This window comes from Semicossyphus pulcher, unplaced genomic scaffold (genome assembly GCF_022749685.1).
Source record: "Semicossyphus pulcher isolate SPU_LCO1_2020_fin unplaced genomic scaffold, fSemPul1.0.p SCAF_18, whole genome shotgun sequence".
Taxonomy (NCBI): Eukaryota; Metazoa; Chordata; class Actinopteri; order Labriformes; family Labridae; genus Semicossyphus; species Semicossyphus pulcher.
The window spans coordinates 21,149,429-21,167,929 of NW_027211691.1; the positions used below are offsets into that span (position 1 = coordinate 21,149,429).

At 41.4% G+C, this 18,501-nt stretch overlaps 1 protein-coding gene across 1 annotated transcript in view; it reads right to left on the minus strand.

The window, feature by feature from the left end:
• Positions 1–18,501, minus strand: part of gpr158a (G protein-coupled receptor 158a) — an 81,997-nt gene that overhangs the window by 61,916 nt on the left and 1,580 nt on the right. The window contains exon 2 of the mRNA XM_069667625.1: positions 6,384–6,489. Coding sequence (XP_069523726.1) covers positions 6,384–6,489 — 106 coding nt within the window. The remainder of the gene's footprint in view (positions 1–6,383; positions 6,490–18,501) is intronic.

Consider the following 18,501-nt stretch of genomic DNA (forward strand, 5'->3'; position numbering starts at 1 on the left):
CCGGAGTTTGTAATGAAATTGATTGCTATATTTTGTCTTTGACAGCAGCGTTGACGTACTTTGGTTCCTTTCATGCAAGTTCCTGTAAATTGATGGTGAAATATGCTGTGCCAGTTTGCAAAAACAACTGATCTACAACCACAGGAAATAGTTTATTTGATTTGTTACTAGAACGGTTTATTTGTGGCTTTGATTGGGCCCTTATACCTTTTTATTTTCCTAAGAACAGATAGGCTGTATAAAAAGATGGACGACATGACAGCTCCCTTAAAGTGAAGCCAAACCCTCTCTATCGCCCCCTGCTGACTGGCTGCAGTATAGCCCATAAAGCCCGCCTCCTCCATGTTAACAGATGGGACATGAGTCAAACTATTACATCAAAAATACATGCCAAATAAATGTTTCTCAAACATGGTTTCTGTCATTATAGTTAGTTCTTATCATGCTGATTTATGTCCAACTGTTCAAGTTTATTTTTCATTAGTTATTTGAGGCTGTAAAAATGATGATTGACAGCTCTGTTGACCAATACGGCTCCTGCAGCCGATCAGTTCAGGATTAGCAGGGCAATCGGCAAGAGGAAACGTAACTAAAACAATCACTACAGTCATGCTTCAGACCAACACATAGAAGTTATTCTGCTGTTATACACGGCGTGCAGGATCTTTGCTGTTTTATCGGTAAGTTAAGTGTCCGATTTGGTTAGCGGAAGTGGCTACGGCAGCTCCACCCATCGATCTCTACTGCACAGTCTCTGGCTCCAAATGACATCACCATCGCAAGATGGCAGCGCCGATCACGGGGGTTATTTTGGGATCACTTTAGTACAATGGGAGCAGATGGAGACGTGTATATACAGTCATTGGATAAAATCTGCATCTAAGGTAACATTTTACAGGAATGTGTAGTTTTACCTTGCACATTCCTGTACCATATATCTCCTACTTCATTATTTCTAAGGACATTGTGTTACAACACTGACATCAATTTAGCCTGGGTGACATTTACCTGTAGCTAAGGTCAACTGTGGCACAACTGGAAAAAATAATAGGTTTGGGTTTTGCAGGAATCATCATTGAAGAAAGAATCTTTGAAAACTTGTTACAATTTTAAAATAGCACTGCCTTCAAATAACTACAGGTTTTCTGACGGCGTTGTGTTATTGCATTTTCCTTGTCAACAGTCAGAGCCTCATTTTGTTTTGCCTTCCTCTGCTTGCCTGCTGAATCAGTCATCCATAGCATCTGCCTCCATCTGAGTTTGGGCTGGCTGCATGCTTGGCTGGGCAAACAGCAGCTTGAGAGGCAGGATGCGAGGGGAGGCCGGGGAGACGGCTGGCTGGCTGGCTGGCTGCTGGAGCGACAGCATTTTGTCAAATTCAATTGCTGGAATGGAGGCACTTAAAACGCTGCTAAGGAGCAGAAGAACAAGGGTGTGTGGGAGTGTGAAAAAGGGATGTCGCATGAATCTAGACGAAGTTGTGCGTGCAACAGAAAGTGGATACACCCAACATTAAAAGTGTAGTAGTGCAAGTAAGTGGACGCCATCCATCCATCCATTATCTATATATTATCGTATCCTGTTCAGGGTCGCGGGCGGCCTGGAGCCTATCCCAGCTGACATTGGGCGAGAGGCGGGGTTACACCCTGGACTGGTCACCAGTCAATCACAGGGCTGACACACGGAGACAGACAACCTTTCATGCTCACATTCACACCAAGGGCAATTAAGATTCCCCAGTGAACCTAACGAGCATGTCTTTGGACTGTGGGAGGAATCCAAACACGCATGAGGAGAACATACAAACTCCACACAGAAAGGCCCCCTGTGTCCAAACCGGGATTCAAACCAGGGACCTTCAAGCTGTGAGGCTCCAGCGCTAACCTCCGTGCGGCCAAGTGGATGCCAACCACTCCCATATTTTGTGGACATAGATTCTGGGGGAATATGTGTTTATTTCTGAGAAAGAATTTGTGAAAGGTTATCCCTAATGATGTTAAGGTCCTGTATCTTTGCAGAATTTGAAAGGATGTAAAGCAGATTGGTACCTATAAACCAGACTAATGGAAAGAACGTCTTTCTCTTTTAGGCCATGTCTACACGTACGCAGGTATTTTTCACTAAGGAGTTCTTCCCTCCACAATCCCGTCCACACAAGCACAGTTATAAAAAAATCCCTGTCCAAACGAAAACGCAAAATCACAACCGAAACACTATCATGAGAACGCCACACCACCAGGCGGCGATATAATTCAGTCATGCAAAAAAGAAGAAAATCGCAGCCAATCAAAGTCTGAAAAAATCTGTTGCCGGAAGACTACTTGCTACTGGCTGCAATGGCGAGTCAAGGAAGGGGGAAGATATATCAATTAAGTGGACCGTTAAGTCACCGTACATATATATGTAAACGTGTAAAAAGCACGGTTAGAAGCATCCCTGTTTTTGTCACGTCCGTCAATCTGCAAGGAATGTCGCCTCATTTGCGACGTCTCACAAAGGAGATAACGGCGCACAGCCTGGCGGCGTGAGTCGCCGCCATTTACCCCGTCTACACGTCTCCGTGGAAATGGAGTTTCTGAGAGTCTTCGCACTGGCCAGAGCTTTAAAAAAAATCCGTTTTCAGTAGGGATAGACCGATTATCGTCCGGGCCGATTATCGGCATTTTGACGCATATCGGCATCGGCCTTTTTTTTTTTTTTTTATCCGACGGTCGATAAGAGATCAATTTAAAACTGGGTTATTTAACACAAAGTTAAGTGTTGGAGTTTGTATTATTCAAGATTTTGACGCCAATATTTTCACTTTTACTGCAAATGAATATCGGCTTCGAATATCGGTTATCAGCCTCCTTGACTACTAATAATCGGTATCGGTATCGGCCCTGAAAAAACCATATCGGTCTATCTCTAGTTTTCAGTGACCTAAAACGGCGTGTGTGTGGACGAAAGGCCAAAACACAGAAAAAAAGCTACGTTAATGAAATAAAAACACCCATGCATGTGTAGACATGTCATAGATAAAGTTGCTCCTAAAGTCTAAGGCCATTTTTGTTGCAGAGGAGGACGACACCACTTTCTGAAGACTTTCTTTGGAGAATAGCGGACTTTTTACACTACATGGGTGGACTTTTCTTAAGCTAAAATGCCCCTACACTTCACATTGTGTCCTTTTTATTTTCTTTATTCGTCTGTTTTTGTTCCTTTTGTCTTCATATATAAATGTGAAAATTAACCAAATTAAAAATATGTGAATAAAACAAAAAAACAGAATGAGTCGTCGACATGTAAGTGAGAGTGCTGGATCCAACAACTGGTAATGTGACCACCATAATGAAACACTTAACGAAATAAATCTACTCCAACACCAACTAAACCGTCTTTGCCTCCAATAAAACAAACACTCCTCACATGGATGTATCGCATCCTGAAATGATGTCTCTCTCATTTAAATGGACCAAAGAACCCCATTAAACGACAATTTGCTGCGTGTGCAGAGGGAACACCTGCACAGGAGAAGTAAAAAAAACAGCAATAACACTAAATGAATCCCTGTTTGCAAAGTCGGGGCATCCCTCCAAATGCAGTTATAATCACATTACCACACACACACAGCTCTACAAGACATTATTGCACTGCAGCCGAGCTTTCTATTGATAGCTGGAGAGACATCAGCCTCCCACGTCACCTCTGATTTACCTGCTGGTGCACTTTAAGACCGGGATAGTAGGTTGTTAACTGTAAGAGATACTAGAATGGCTTGCTGTAATTTCTATCGGCACAAGACTGCTATTATACGAGGGGATGTTATGAATTACGAGACGAACTCTGGGATACGCGTTCCCCAGAGATAACAAGGTGGTTAAAATCATTGCTGCCCCCGGTATTTATGTTCCTGCCTCGATTCCTCTTCCTATCTGTGTTGTTTATCTACGAGATATGACGGTAATGAGACACTTCTGTATGATAAAGCTGCCATGCAAGACAGGACGCATCCTGCAACACGCCGGGACCTCAGCAGCTTTCATCATTCAGCTGTAAGCAAGCGCACCGCTAACACAAACCCTGCACTGTAAGCACACAGAGATCATTATTCTGCAAGCAGCTAAAATCCATAACAGTAACAATGTATTTCTCCCCTTGTAGCCCGCATACACACACGCACACACACGCATGCACACACACGCTATGTCAAATGTCTCTGGCATTGACTGTCCACGCAGAGGTGGAAGTACTCAGACAAAGAGAGTGATTAATTATTCAAAGAGGCTCACTGCAATCCATTACATCACATGCATTATGAAGCAGTCTGATCTACAGCACCTCTTCAAAATCTATCGCTCCTAACAATGAGACTGAAGCGGCAGCTAAGAGGCATCGACCAGAAGGCTAGCTGCTGGGTGATGAAGTGAAAGGTTACTGTGAAAGCAGGCAGAAAGTATTAATAACTTGGGGTTAAAGGAAAAGTTTTCGCCATGCATGCTGTCAATTTGCACAGAACATGGCTAATTTGATGCTAAGCTAACTGTTGGGGTGAGTTTTTTTCGCTCCTGTTTATTCTGATTATATTTTTGAGGAAGCAGATCAATATTTTTATATTACCAAGTTTAGCTCATGACAGATGTGACATTCTTAAAGGAGCAGTTTGCCCCTGGAAAAAGCCGTTGTCAGACAAAGCTGGTGTCCTCTGCAATCGATAGAAGCAATAATATTTGAAATTGGCGCCATAGCTGTGGAGAAAGTTGTACAAACAGCTTGTGGTTTCGCCCATTCTATATTCCTACAACACCCAGCGTGCATTGCGCCCCTCCCTCTGAAAGGAACGGCCAAGCGAGAGACGCTCTAGTGACATACGATGAGAATATACCGGTGGATCGTCTAAATCATCTTCAGGTCTGCAGTCTTCATTTCTAACCTGACGATTTTGAACGAGACGTGACATCGGAGGCGGGCGTCCTAGATTGAGGAAGTGTAGTTTAGCAAGCTCCCTGGCCTCCACCAGATGACGTGTTTTACGCAGTAGGTAGGTTTTCCAGGGCCCATTGGAGAAGCGGATAGCTTCCTCCAAAGGCACAGAGCAAAATTGAATTTTTTTCCTACCATAATGGCATTAGCTCCTCGTGATAGCATGATAGGACTGTGGTTGAAAATCAGCGAACTGGCCCTTTAAAGCAGCAGCAGCTAACTTTACGTGTTTATACGCTTTTACAGCTCTCATAGAATTATTTCCAGCAGCTTTTTTTTCTTTTACTAAAAAGCCCTGATAGACCTATTTAAGCTGTCCCAACCCAGCACCAGACCAGCAAATAGAAAGATTAATCAACCTACTGGTGAACGAAGCGAAACGTTTAGCAGCTATAGCATCAGATATTTCCCTTAGGAGTTGGTTGAGACCAAAACAGAGCTAAAAGAGAGCGTATATTGGCCTTTTATGGTCCAGGTGACCACAAACACAACTCTAAATCAGTGATAATGTTGCTCTCTAACTGCTGGCTGCTGAATACACAACTGATGCAAACATTTTTGACATATCCACATGGAATTTAGTATCTCCCAAATGGCCCAAAAAGTAGTAGTGGGTTTAAGCAGCCATATATTTATTGTTGCAAGTAATCTGAGTTGCTAGCTAGACTCTTCTTCTTCTCCAATTCAGATTCAGGAGGAGGTTAATATTTGACATCCCTTTTAAATATAGCAGAGCACTGAGAGTTTCATCATCTTGTCCAAGAACTCAGCCCACATGTTCCAAGGCCTTCAGACGGGCTATTTCTCAACAGTATGAATATAGCCAGGGCTATTCTCTCCTCTGCCAATGCTGCACCCACTTCCAACTCCCTAGCTCCATTCCTATCACTTAAAATGTAGGTGAAATACATGACCTGACCTTGTGGAAAGATTCTTTACATTTACACTCTATCTTCATTGGAAGACTAACAGATGACAGTCTTCTAGATGACTGATACAACTACAAATTAAGTGAACCTTGGTCCAGTTGGTCCCATCTGTCCACCTTGTTTCACGCAAAGCTGAACACATCATATTTCAGAACAACATAACCTTGATAGAGGTAATAAGGTGGGGAGAGAAGGAGCAGGTACTTTTACCTTCAGGTGTGACCAAAACATATATTTTCACTGCAACGTTGACACACTGAAGAATGACTTTAGGAGGAGACATTAAAAGACTGCGTTTAGTGTTTATATTAGATGGTATTAGGTTGTAAAAATATCATTAAAGAAGAATCACATGCTTTCATCATGACATGTCCAGATTTAGAGCTTTTCCATCTGTGCCTCCTGAAGATGTGGCTGCGAGCGTGTACGTTACAGATCAGTTTTCCGGAGCGAATCAATCCTCTGTCTAATCCACATGTTCTGCACACTCACCTCCATAGTGGTCAGGTTGCATCGATGGGTTCCAGCAAACCAGCCGTCAGCGGAGCACTGGTCGATATCAACATCCTGTAGATTAATGTCAACGCGCACCACGCCCCTGCAAGACAGGAGGACACCATTAACCCGGCTGTTGGGGGATTAAAAATGTCAGAGCAACGTGAGGGATGCCTTCATCCCTCAAGTTGTGTAAAGTTTAGAAAAATGTATTTTCTCAAAGATAGAACTTTTTGAAGTAACTGATGGGATGGAATATCAAGTCTTTAGTACAGATAATCCACATAATGAACATTTGTTGTGTCTAAACATGCATGTAATAAAGCAATTAACAGAGAAATGTCAATAGAAATGCCTCAAACTGAAAGGTGATAATTAAAATATATTTAGACGCAAGCTGTTAACAATGCATTCACCTCCTGAATCATTGCAATCTCCTCTTCCTCACGTGATAGTGAACTAGCTGCTTCTTTCAGTGTTGATATCTGTGATAATGCTCCTGCGATTACTTGGTATGGTATTGAAACCAAATTTTGTGGTTGAAAAAAAATCTCCAAAACAAGTGATACATTCTGAGAAAACAACATAAGTCTGAGCATCTTTAAAAATTAAAATAAATAAAAATTAAAATGATTAAAGCTCCTGTGAGAAACTTTTGATTTGTGTTGATTTTGGCGCCCCTTGTGGACAAAACCGTACCTCTTATCTCTTTGCTGATTTTTCCTGTACATGCAAGAGTGGTGGTTTTTAGCAAAAAATCTCATCCTGCTTTCTTTAACAGTCATATGTATCACTCACTTTAAATTTGTGCCCTGAAAAATGTAAACAAAGGCAGCGTGCCGGAAATCGCTTCGTCTGACACCTACCCCCCGCCAGCAGTTTCAGGCATTAAAAATAACTATATAGAAATAATCAATATTGTCACTGATCGTCTGGTTTGCTTTTAGAGGTCATATAGAGTAATCAGAATTAATTTATGTCTGTTTCATAACCAGCAAAAAACTCCTCACAGGAGCTTTAAAATCATCAAATCAACCAGAATATCCACCTGATTATTTGTGCCAATATATAACAATAACCTGGGGGTCCTCAAAACACAGAACAGGTTCAGAGAAGATCCATCAGTATGCAGTATAGTATCAAGGCTCAGTAAACCACATAAACCAAAATTACAAAATTAGCAAAAAGTATTTACTCTTTTCATAACGGTTGGAATAATCATGGTTTAGTCACTTTTATCCCACAATGTATGGATTATTTTCCAAACTAACAGAGATGATAGGCAACGATACTGTTGAGTTGTAAGAGACAAGTGCATGTCGTGGTTCTTAAAACAATGTCAGGTATATTTTGTTGTTCATCATGGGTACTCATCAACACCTGCTGCAGCGGTGGCTGCTACACTCAGCTAGCTTAAGCACCCAATCAAGGTACGTTAAAACCTACTCGCCTCCTTCACGGAGTGATTACTCAGTTAAATCTCAACACACAGACATGATACTGATATTCATGGATTCAGTTTGACTTACACTTTCCGTGGACATCAATATATCGAATATCCATTGCAAAAAGAAGTCCATAAATCCGAATAGAAATCACAGAAAAAGACGCTCATTATTATACCACCAGAACTCGACTGAAAATTATCGCGTTTAAAGTTTGCTTTGGTATTTAGGTAATCCAGTGATAGTTGTGTGGAAATTGACGGATAAAGTGGGAACAGGAGCTGCTAATGGCCAATTCGGCTTGCTTAAAATGGCAAAAATTTTTGAAAATGTATACAAATATAGAATAAAGGGGAAAGGAGCTAGTTGTAGCCATAGGATAAGTTGCTGACTCAGTGGCAAATTACGCTTCCTGTTTACAACCGCCAACTTCACAAAGATGATGATGATGATGATGATGATGATGATGATGATGACATTGAAATCCCATAAACGCAGAGTTTATTTAATTATTTACATTTTTCCGTAGCCTTCATTGATAATATTCCAAGCTAGAATGCAATTAAAAACAAACAAACAAAATACGGAGTCATTAAGAAACTATAAAAGGGATGTGCTTTTTTGGAAACAGGAAGAAGTTTGCTCTCATCTTAATCACCGCTCTCCCTGCTCAGCTGAAACTTGGCTTGACAGAGTGCCAATGGATCACTTAACACAACGAGACACTCAGCTATGGTGGCTTGGAAAGGCTGGAGCAAGGCAGACTTCTTGCTTCTGAAACGGCCATGGAGGATTTACAGTTACTTAGCTGCCCAAGCCTCTATGAAGAGAAGGTCAGCGTCTCTGATTCTGAAGGTTAGTCTCTGATTTTGTCATACAGATGTGTCATATGTCTTTTCCACCTGACAGCTACAGCAGGCAGGAAAAACCAATAGCTGGATACAGTATGTACTGTATATGCAAGAAAAACAAGCATGTATATATCCCTGTTTTTTTCTTTTTGTGTAATACAAGTCAGTACATTTCAGACACGTGCAGATAGACTGGAACCCCTGAACTGTCTCTTTGCGACCTCAGCCCACGTACAAGCTTTTCCTTCTGGCAGACTTAAAAATGTAGCGCATGCCTGAGGCCAAGTATTGTAAGATAATCTATACTGATTTTAAACTTGGTGAAAACATGCTTGAAAGTCTTAGCTAAGCAGTATAAGTGTCATGACACCACCACCACCACCACCACTTCTGTTTCAGTGCTGATTTCCTCTTCAGAGTATGTTAGTTAACAGTGGATAAAAAGGCTTTAGTTACAATGTGAAATGATTTGTATTAATAACATATTTTGCCCTTGATGCCACTTTGTTAAAAAGCACTTAACAAGTTATTAATGGAGCACCTGAGATAAGGTCTTAATTGTGCAGCCTTTTCACACATCATGCTGCTGTTCTTGCCGATTTGCATAATTGACCTATAAACATAATCTAAAATTGTTCCTACTATGAGCTGGCAAATGTGAAATCCAGCATAATATCCCAGGTACGAGAAAAGAAAAGTCGTATGCTGATATTAGCCGGGACTCTGAGGCGTGTAAACATCCCCTCCCATCCACTGCTCAGTTTGCAGAGGATGCTGTCAGTGTTTCTTTATCACTTCAGGGAAGAGAGAGTTCAAGTTTCCTGTGATTAAAGAAGAGATGGTGGAGATGACAGAAAACTGTGAAATTGTGAGCGCAGCTGGAACCAAAGAACAGTTAAAACTCTCCACTGATCTATATTGGGCCTTTTTTTAAAAGCAGACATTTTGACACGTCGTAGCAGAAAAGCACAGGTGTAATTGGTAACATTAATCACAAAGCCCTCAGCAAGCTGCTTTAATATATACTGGAGCTATTTTTAGTGTTCCTTGTTACACCTGTTTCTGACAGGACAATTCAAAATGTCTGCTGACAAGAAGGAAAAAACAAACACATCTTTTACAGTCATATCGAGGGAATACGTTCATTTATATTTGTCACTTCACAACACAGAGTTGCATAATTAAATAGAAGTTTTAGCACCTTCATGATGCACGCACACATATATCTCCAACTTTTCCTCTCTTTCTGTATCATGTGGTGTTTCCTGTTTTCCTGGAAGACATGCCACCAAATGAAAAGCACCGACACCTTGAATATATTTCTTTTCCAATATATAAGAAAATTATATTTTTCTCATACATCAGACAGTGTAATTGTGCATTATTATTTACAAAATAAGCCCCTTGCATTAAATTACATAAACACAACATTACCCAGCACAATGCACCATGCACATTTTCACACAGGTAGGAAAGACAGGTGAATAATGCAGGACTAAGTTAAAGGCCCTGTAAGTTTGATATGATATTATAGTGATGCATATTACCTAAACTTCACTGGTCATTGACTGTTTTTTTAGAGAGGGTGGAGCCGTGGGAAGGAGGAGAGGAAGAAAGAAAAAAGGTAACGAGGACAGTACAAGAAAACAACAAAGGAGAGGAGGAGAGGACACAAAGAGAGGAGAGGATACTAGGAGAGGAGAGGAGAGGAGGAAACAAGCAAGGAAAGGAGAGGAAAGGATAGGAAGAAACTAAGACAAGATGATTTATAAGAGAGGAGAGGAAACAAGGAGATATACATGTAGACCGGGATAAAGAGAGAAAAGAAAGCAAAGAGATGAAAAGGGAAGAAAGAAGTGGAGAGGACATGGTTGCCTGTTTTTCCAACTTTGTCTCATCCCTTTTGATGGCTTGAGTATTATCGGTTTCTTATCACGATAACCTAAAGCTTCATGGTAAAAGAAACAGGCAGATAAAGTTAAGAAAGTTTATGTTTAATAACGTGGATCAGAAATGTAAACCATGTATATGTATTTGGGTTATTTATTTTTATTTCTATGGCGTAACGGATAAATTATGTATCGCACAAAATGCACCCTTTACTTTTTTTTACCTCCATAAAATGTAGTATGTTACAGAAAGTACAATCATTGACATCCCCGAGAGGCTGTTATTTTCTCTGGCTTTCACTTTCTCTCACAAACACACACAAATACTGCTGGTGTGGCATGTTCTCCAGGTGTATAGGAGCTGGTTTACTATATCCGCGTCCCTGTGGACACGGGGCGAGTGCAGCGCTCTCTTTGCCTCTACTTCTGTTATTAATAACTGCTGCTCCGGTCCTGCCTCGGGGCAAACTGACCTCGCTGTTTTCTACTGCACTGCTGCTTGTTTTGCAGAGAAATTACCTCCGTTTCATTTCTCCGTTATGTAATAACGGCGGGACAAAAGTACAGGACCGTTTCTTTAGGATGCAAGATACATCAAAACGTCTTTTTCTGTGGCAGCTCAAGTATTCACATTTGCTCGGGTTTTCCTTGTGAAATTGAAAGAAAAAGCCCTTTTTTTCACCTTGTTTTTTGTTCTGCTTCCAACTCTCCGGGCAATCTTTAGCATCCAAGCCAAAGTGGACATATGGTGTTTAAAATAGCACATGAAAAAAAGGAAAAGACAGAGACGGGAACTGGAAATGCGTGCGGCACAAAGACTGGGTCGTAATTTGACGAGGAACACGGGCAGACGCATCATGGTGGCCATCAAGGCCCGCGGGCATAAAGACAGGATTATCACAGAGAGCAGGAGATGGTGGTGCCCCAGGAAACCGAGTGCTCTCTCCTTTCATCCTCCATTCTTTGTGGGTCTAAAGGCCAGGCCAGCAAAGAGAGGAGCACCCCACCAGCAGGGGCTCTGTTCTTTATGACAGAACAGTCAGACTGCGCTAATGTTAGCCCCAGCATTATGAAGATTAAGATATACCTGGGTAATTGCCGATAGGCTTCAAAAGGATATTCACTTAAAAACATCCTCCTATAGAAGGCCTCCATTTGCCCTTTTTGTTGCAAGTCTTTCTTTGATGTATTAATGAGTGAATGCTGAATGTCAGGACTATACGCTTTGAGCTATAGTATGTCTCTATTCAGGGCCAGAAAATGGTCTCACAGATTGATTTGCTCATTTAGCCGCTCTGTACAGAACCGGAGGCTACGTTTCAAGTCATCCTAGCACGGAGAAGACTCTCAGAATAACGTAAGAAGAGATGAATAACATTTTAGTCATAGCTAATTTCATAGTAAATCTATTACTATTTGTTTTTAAAGAAAAATTAAAGCTAATGTCAGGTCAAGCACTGTGAACTACTTCTAACTAGCTGTTTTAAGCTAACTCTAATACGCTAGCTCACAGCTAAGTGGACACTGCAGTGAGACAACATGATATGAGCATTGTAGCTAATCATTTGTGCTTTCCATATGCAATATCACTAACATTACCATTTTAATACATACATTAGCATGGTTAACTGCTGTAACTCACTAGCTAACAATAGCTATGCGTTAATAGTAGGCTACAAAGTACGTACCTATCTACTGTTTATGCTGTTAGTAAGACTTACTTACATAGCCGTATTTCGAATAACAGAGTGCTGGAAGTATTAAAATATAAGTGCAAGGAGTATTAGCTTAGCATCTGGGCTAGAGGAGAGCTAGTAGCAAAAGAGGAATAATACATGTTCAATAATCTGCACAGTTGTCTAGTTCAGGGGTTCCCAAACTTTTCCATGCCAAGGCCCCCCAAACAGCATTAGCTTCTGGCCAGGGACCCCCAAACCCACAGACAATGCTACAAAATTTGCTCCTTCGGTCTATTTGTTGTCAAAAACCTGTCCATTTTGCGCTAGCTAGCTACACGCAAGCTTGAGGAGCAGAGCAGCTTGATAACAACCGCCAGGTCTACACAGATTATGACGTCGTTATGACGTCGTCATGCTGAATTTGCAGCTGAATTTGAGAATCCGAGATTACAGCAGTTTACGTGTTGTATGGTTCAGGACAAATGGTTATTAAAAAAATAAAATTTAAATTTTTTTTGCATTTTTTTTGCATTTTCCCTCCAATTTTCTGAGGCCCCCCTTGCGCCCCCTGGCGGCCCCCACTTTGAAAACCACTGGTCTAGTTTACAACTAGTTAGCTTACGTCTTAAGATTCACTTAGGTACAGGTGTGTGAACATGGAAACAGGACAGGATTCAGTCAGTGGGGCTAAGCTAAGCTAGCTGGTGATGTCTGGTAGACATCTGTTGCCAAATTGAACTCGCTGAAAGAAGTCAGACCAGAAGCTAGTACCCACCTACGTATATACGAATATGTAACAAGTGAGTGTTTGTTTACGAGGAAAAATGTCAAGTTCAGTCTGTGGGTGTGACAATAATGACTGTGACTAAAGCAGAATATACGTCTGCAAAGCTATAAGACCTAACCAATTCTTCATGTGCAAACCGTAGCATTGTTTTTTCACACACTCTATATTTGTACAAGAATGAACCCATTGTTTCTTCTGAAGCGAGAGGACGAATCCCCACCGTCTCCAGTTACCCTGACTGTGTGCAGATAAAGCGAGGATAATATAGAGAAGAGGTGAATATGGAAGACTTTCAGGAGCTTAAACATGATCCCTAAGCTCATCCATGTAGCCAGAAGATTTGCACGCCCAGATGAACTTGCATGCATATTCCTCTTGCCCCATTGTCTTCACAAGAACATGCTGCTGCTGTCCTTTTAGAAGGGCACAGTTCATGCATTATGGGCAGGAACAGTCACAATGCAAGAGCCCTCCCCAAGAAAACGTGTCTTATGTGATGGAAATGCATTAACCTGACAGGACATGCAGAAGCTAATGCGAGTATAGCCGCTGGGCGAGATGCTGCTTGTCTGCCAGCGTCTCAGTGCGAGCTGGGTCATTTTATTGAGCTCTGTCGCTGGTCGTCAAAGTAAGACAAAGCACCCAAGGCTAGGCAGCTGTCAGAGAAAGCGAAAAAATACTTCTTTTTTTTTTTTTAACAGAGCTGACACTTTTGTCATTAAAGGCATTTCTTTGAAGACCAAACAAATAGTCGGGAAAACGTTCAATAATTTGAGCTGGTGCCAAAAGAAAACATGACAGTTGTGAGGATAACATCAGCTGATTGATTTTTGGTGACAAGCTACATCAGAATTTTCATCGTTATCATCCCATAATGTGCCTAAAGCTGCTTTGGAAATTCCTGCAACAACTATCCAACATTGTTCTGAAACAGCGTTCGTATCCTCTTTGCATACAAAACAGCGTTCAAACTTCTTATGATCTATATTTAGCAGACAACTCAAACAATATTGCTGACAGCTGCAGGATAAGATTAAACAGCTGCGATTCCTTTGTGGAAATATTTCAGGAAATCTGAATATAATCCTGTATATTCACCTGATATTCACTTCACGGAAAATCATGTTTAACTTGCCTACTCTCCTTATGTGTCTGTTTCACAACCTCAAAGTAGTTATAATCCTCTTCCCAATCCCAACAAAGCACTTTTTCTCCAATGTGAGGCCTTCACTATAATACCAAAGCCCTATTTCTGTCACACCAGATTACTAAAGGATAAACCTACAGTAACCACATTACAGATTCATAATCCTTCGAGAGGCAGCCGAATTACATCACTGTAATAGTATCAGAATCATTGAGATTACGCCCATCATTAGCAGTATTACTTGGAGAATAATATCTCTTAACAGCGAGCCGGAAAGACTGCTTGTTGGATTTTCTGTATCGTTGACATTTACTGGCTGAGGGCATCGTATTGACAGGCCGCCTTACTGAGCAGAGGTGTCCCAGTGACGTCAGCCGTGAGAGAAGGAGCACCTTGGGGATCTTTAACCCCTGCTTGCTCTGGGTTTGTCAGTGAAAAATCCACAAGGTAAGACTTGCTTCAAGTGCATTTAGAATTCAAAATGTTCTTACATCTCAATTTGGAATGAAAGCTTGTTGCTCTCAAGTAAGACGCTCCAAGGCTGCACTTATTTTGCCCTTGAATGCATTTGTTTTTCCTCTGCTCTCTTTCATCTCAGTTTGCCATCATATATTATCATGCCTAGCCCCAGGAATTGTGGGGATTCCATCCTATTAGTTACTGGATGTTGTCCATCCAAGCAGATGCTTTTGGCTCCTCCCGGAATTTGAGGCCTCCCACTCTGTTAGACGGCTGGGCGTCCCACAGCAGCCAGCCTGTCCAGACTTTAGCTGACTGTACAGCAAAATGGGGCGCCTAGCCAAGCATAAATGAAGATGATTCTGCCATCTAATTAGAACCTATTTGGCCTTTGGAGAAATATGCTGCACAACTATAGATTTCTTTGCCCTTCTGTTTTACTTTTGTAGAAAGTTTCAATTAGGTCGCCTTATCATAAACCTCTGCTGCCTGAGTTTCAGCCCAAAAGCAATTACAGTTTGAGTAGAGTGGGTGTTCACCTTACACAGAAACCAACTCCTGCCTTCCTTTCTGTTCTACTATATTCACTTGGCGGCCATTTTACTCTGATGTCACACTCAGGTTGGGAAGGTAAAACAACATATTAGATACGTTATTAGCTTCTGTCAGACAACTGTTAATTTTAGCATTCAACGACTTAGCTAACATGAACTAGCTACTCGCTGAATTAGCTACAAATGAATGCCTTTTTTATTGTATTGTAGACCACTTTAAAACAGCAATGTTAGCTTTAGACCACTTCCTAGCTAACATGAACATTAGCTACAAATGTACGTGTGCCTTTTATTGTATCGTACAACACCATCAAACAGTAGTGTTAGCTGACATCCACTTCCTAGCTAACATTAACAATAGCTACAAATGTACCATATGCCTTTTATTGTATCGTACAACACTATCAAACAGTAATCTTAGCATTCAACCACTTCCTAGCTAACATGAACATTAGCTACAAATGTACTGTATGCCTTTTTTATTGTATCGTACAACACCATCAAACAGTAGTGTTAGCTGACATCCACTTCCTAGCTAACATTAACAATAACTACAAACTTGTGCTCTTTCCATCGTATTGTAAAACATTATTAAACAGCAATGTTAGCAGTCAACCACTAAAGGCAATAATATCTAGTAAGTGATTGAATGCAAATGTTTGCTGTTGACTGGCGTTAGCTAATGGGTGATGAGATATGTTTCACCTGGAAATATGGCTCGACATCCGTCCCAATTTTCCCTGTCCATTGTCCTTTTAATTGCTGATAATCTGGAAGCATTGAAATAATACGCTTTTTTTTCCTGATTTACGTTTAGTACACTTCCAACCTGGAAGACAGCAGCAGGACATTATAACAGCATTTGAGCTTCCAACCCTGGGCATGACATCAAAGGAAAATGGCCGCCTTGTGAATATGGTCAATTCCCATTTTGTGTATTTGTTCAAATCTGACTGATCTGCCAAATCGGACAATACTTCATCCTCAAGAATGTTTCAGCTTCCAAACACACACACAGATACACACTAAGCTTGAAAACAGCCAGTCCTCTCTGTGTGGTCTAAGCGGCCTCCCCTGTGACTCGAGTGCAACTGAAGAGACAGACGGCAAGAGAAGAGATGAAGTCTGAGAGGTGCGATTTCTTACACCTTCACAGAAACAACAGGTCGATGTATCTCAAACACATGTCCATACACCCCGGCTCTAACAAGTCACATTAGTTTTTTAGCACCTGCGCGTTCAGCAAACAAACAGCAGTAAAAAAATGCTTCAAAATTTGTGTTCTAAATTCAGGGTGCGTAAAGACTCAAAACAAGTCACCTTGCTTCCCCTGACTTCATCACCCCAAACAGGAAGTGACTGAAGCATTAAAAGCCCGGAATCAAGATGGCCCATGCAGGGTTGTTGTTCTACATCTTTCATTATTAATTCATTGTTGTATTGATTATGTATTCAACTGGAGGGGAAACGGAGGAGAGCTGCTGTCTGAGGCAGTTATATTATCCCCTCCTCTCCAGTTTCTTATCTGCTGAGGCAGAGTGAGGATGCAGGATGAGACGCCCGCTACTTTGATATTAGCGTCTGAGAAAAACAAACTGGAGAGAGATGAGAAATGACAAAAAGGACGCGAAGGAGCGGCAAATGGTGTCAATGTCCTGCCGAGAGATAGCTTAGATTTCAATACCCCTCTGATGCTATGTGACGCCCAGTTAGCTTAGCTCGACATAAAGACTCGTAACAACTAGCTTGGCTCCATTTTATTCTGTTCAAAAACAAATGTATAAAAAAAATACGTTGTGGTTTTATGGGAGATTTTTTCTTGGCTTGGCTTTCTAGAGTCCGGCGCCAACCTAAAGTCAAGCTAGCTTTTAACCCCTGCTATCAGTCTGTTTACTTAGCAATGCTTACTAGCTTGCGAGTGGTAGCTTCCTTTTTACACACACATGAGAGAAGTAACAATATCTAACTTTTCAGTCGGCCAAAAAGTTAGAGGTCAAAAGGTGATAAAATCAACATATCAAGCGGACAAATCCATGCTAACTGTTTACCCATGCTTGTGGTCTTTATGCTAACCTAAGCTAACTTGCTGCTGGTGGTAGCTTCATATTTACCGCACCGACATGATAAGTTACAATCATCAAATTCTCCAGCTACCCTGGAGAGATGAAAGACGCCTACCAACCCCTTCAAATCAAAGGATGTATTCAGGCTAGCTGTTTCCCCTTGCTAGCAGTCTAAGCAAACTTAGCTTATACGTTTGAGAATGGCGTTGAGTCTCATTTTATTCTTCACAAGAAAGTGAATAAGCATATTTCCCAACTTATCGATATATTCAGTTAGATCAAATCATTAGCTCCACAAGCAATCCATAAGATACCAATTCATGAATAGATATTGCTGTTCTGCTCTTGGAAGCACAGCGGGATGTGTCTTTTAGTGCGGCTGAACAGGACACTCTCCAGGGACATTAAATAAAACCAAACGCCCACACATGTCGCACCTTCGATCTTACGGAGGAGGCCGCAGAAGGGGAAATAATGGACAACAGAACGGCTCCTTTGGCTACGGACGGAAAGTCGATCATAAATGTTGCTTTATAAATACACTGTAAACTGTGGTTCTGGTCTGGAGTAAGTGTAAGTCTGGAGTGTGCAGGCTAATTTCCTGTCAGATTGCTTTAGTGGGAAACTGAGACTAAGTGAGTGGAGCTGCTCTGGGATAACACCAGGTAGCTGATAGCACATTACAGTATAATCACTGCAGGTTTTGACTCATTTGCAATCTGTGCCTGCCTGTGAGCGACTCCAGTGTATCAATTAAAGATTCATCCCAGGCAGTACACACACATGTAGTGATCTGGATTAAATATTCATTGAGAAGATGTCGGTCAGGATCATATGGACTTTTTACTCTTGACTATTCCAGTGCATATCAGGACCAGTGGCACATTACACAAGAGGGCTGCAGCAGGGACGGCTTTAGGACATGGATTGTGAAAAACACCCAAACATGAGGCACATTTCATCATTTCTTCCTCTGCTGATGCTGGCTGCTGTGCTTTCCTTATAAAAAAAAAATTGGCCGTCTCTCATCAGGAGGATTCTGACTCATCGCAGATTTAGTAGCCGCCCCCACTTCAAGAAGGGAAAGTAAAGGGCACACGACATTTCCTGAGTAGTAAAGCACGCAGGAGAGTGAGTTTGAAAAATGAATTAGGGCCTGTAGCCAGAGGTTTCCACCACCGCTACATCCAGTAACATCCAGGGTTATTTTTAGCATCCCGCCGCCTTGTCAGACAGAAAGA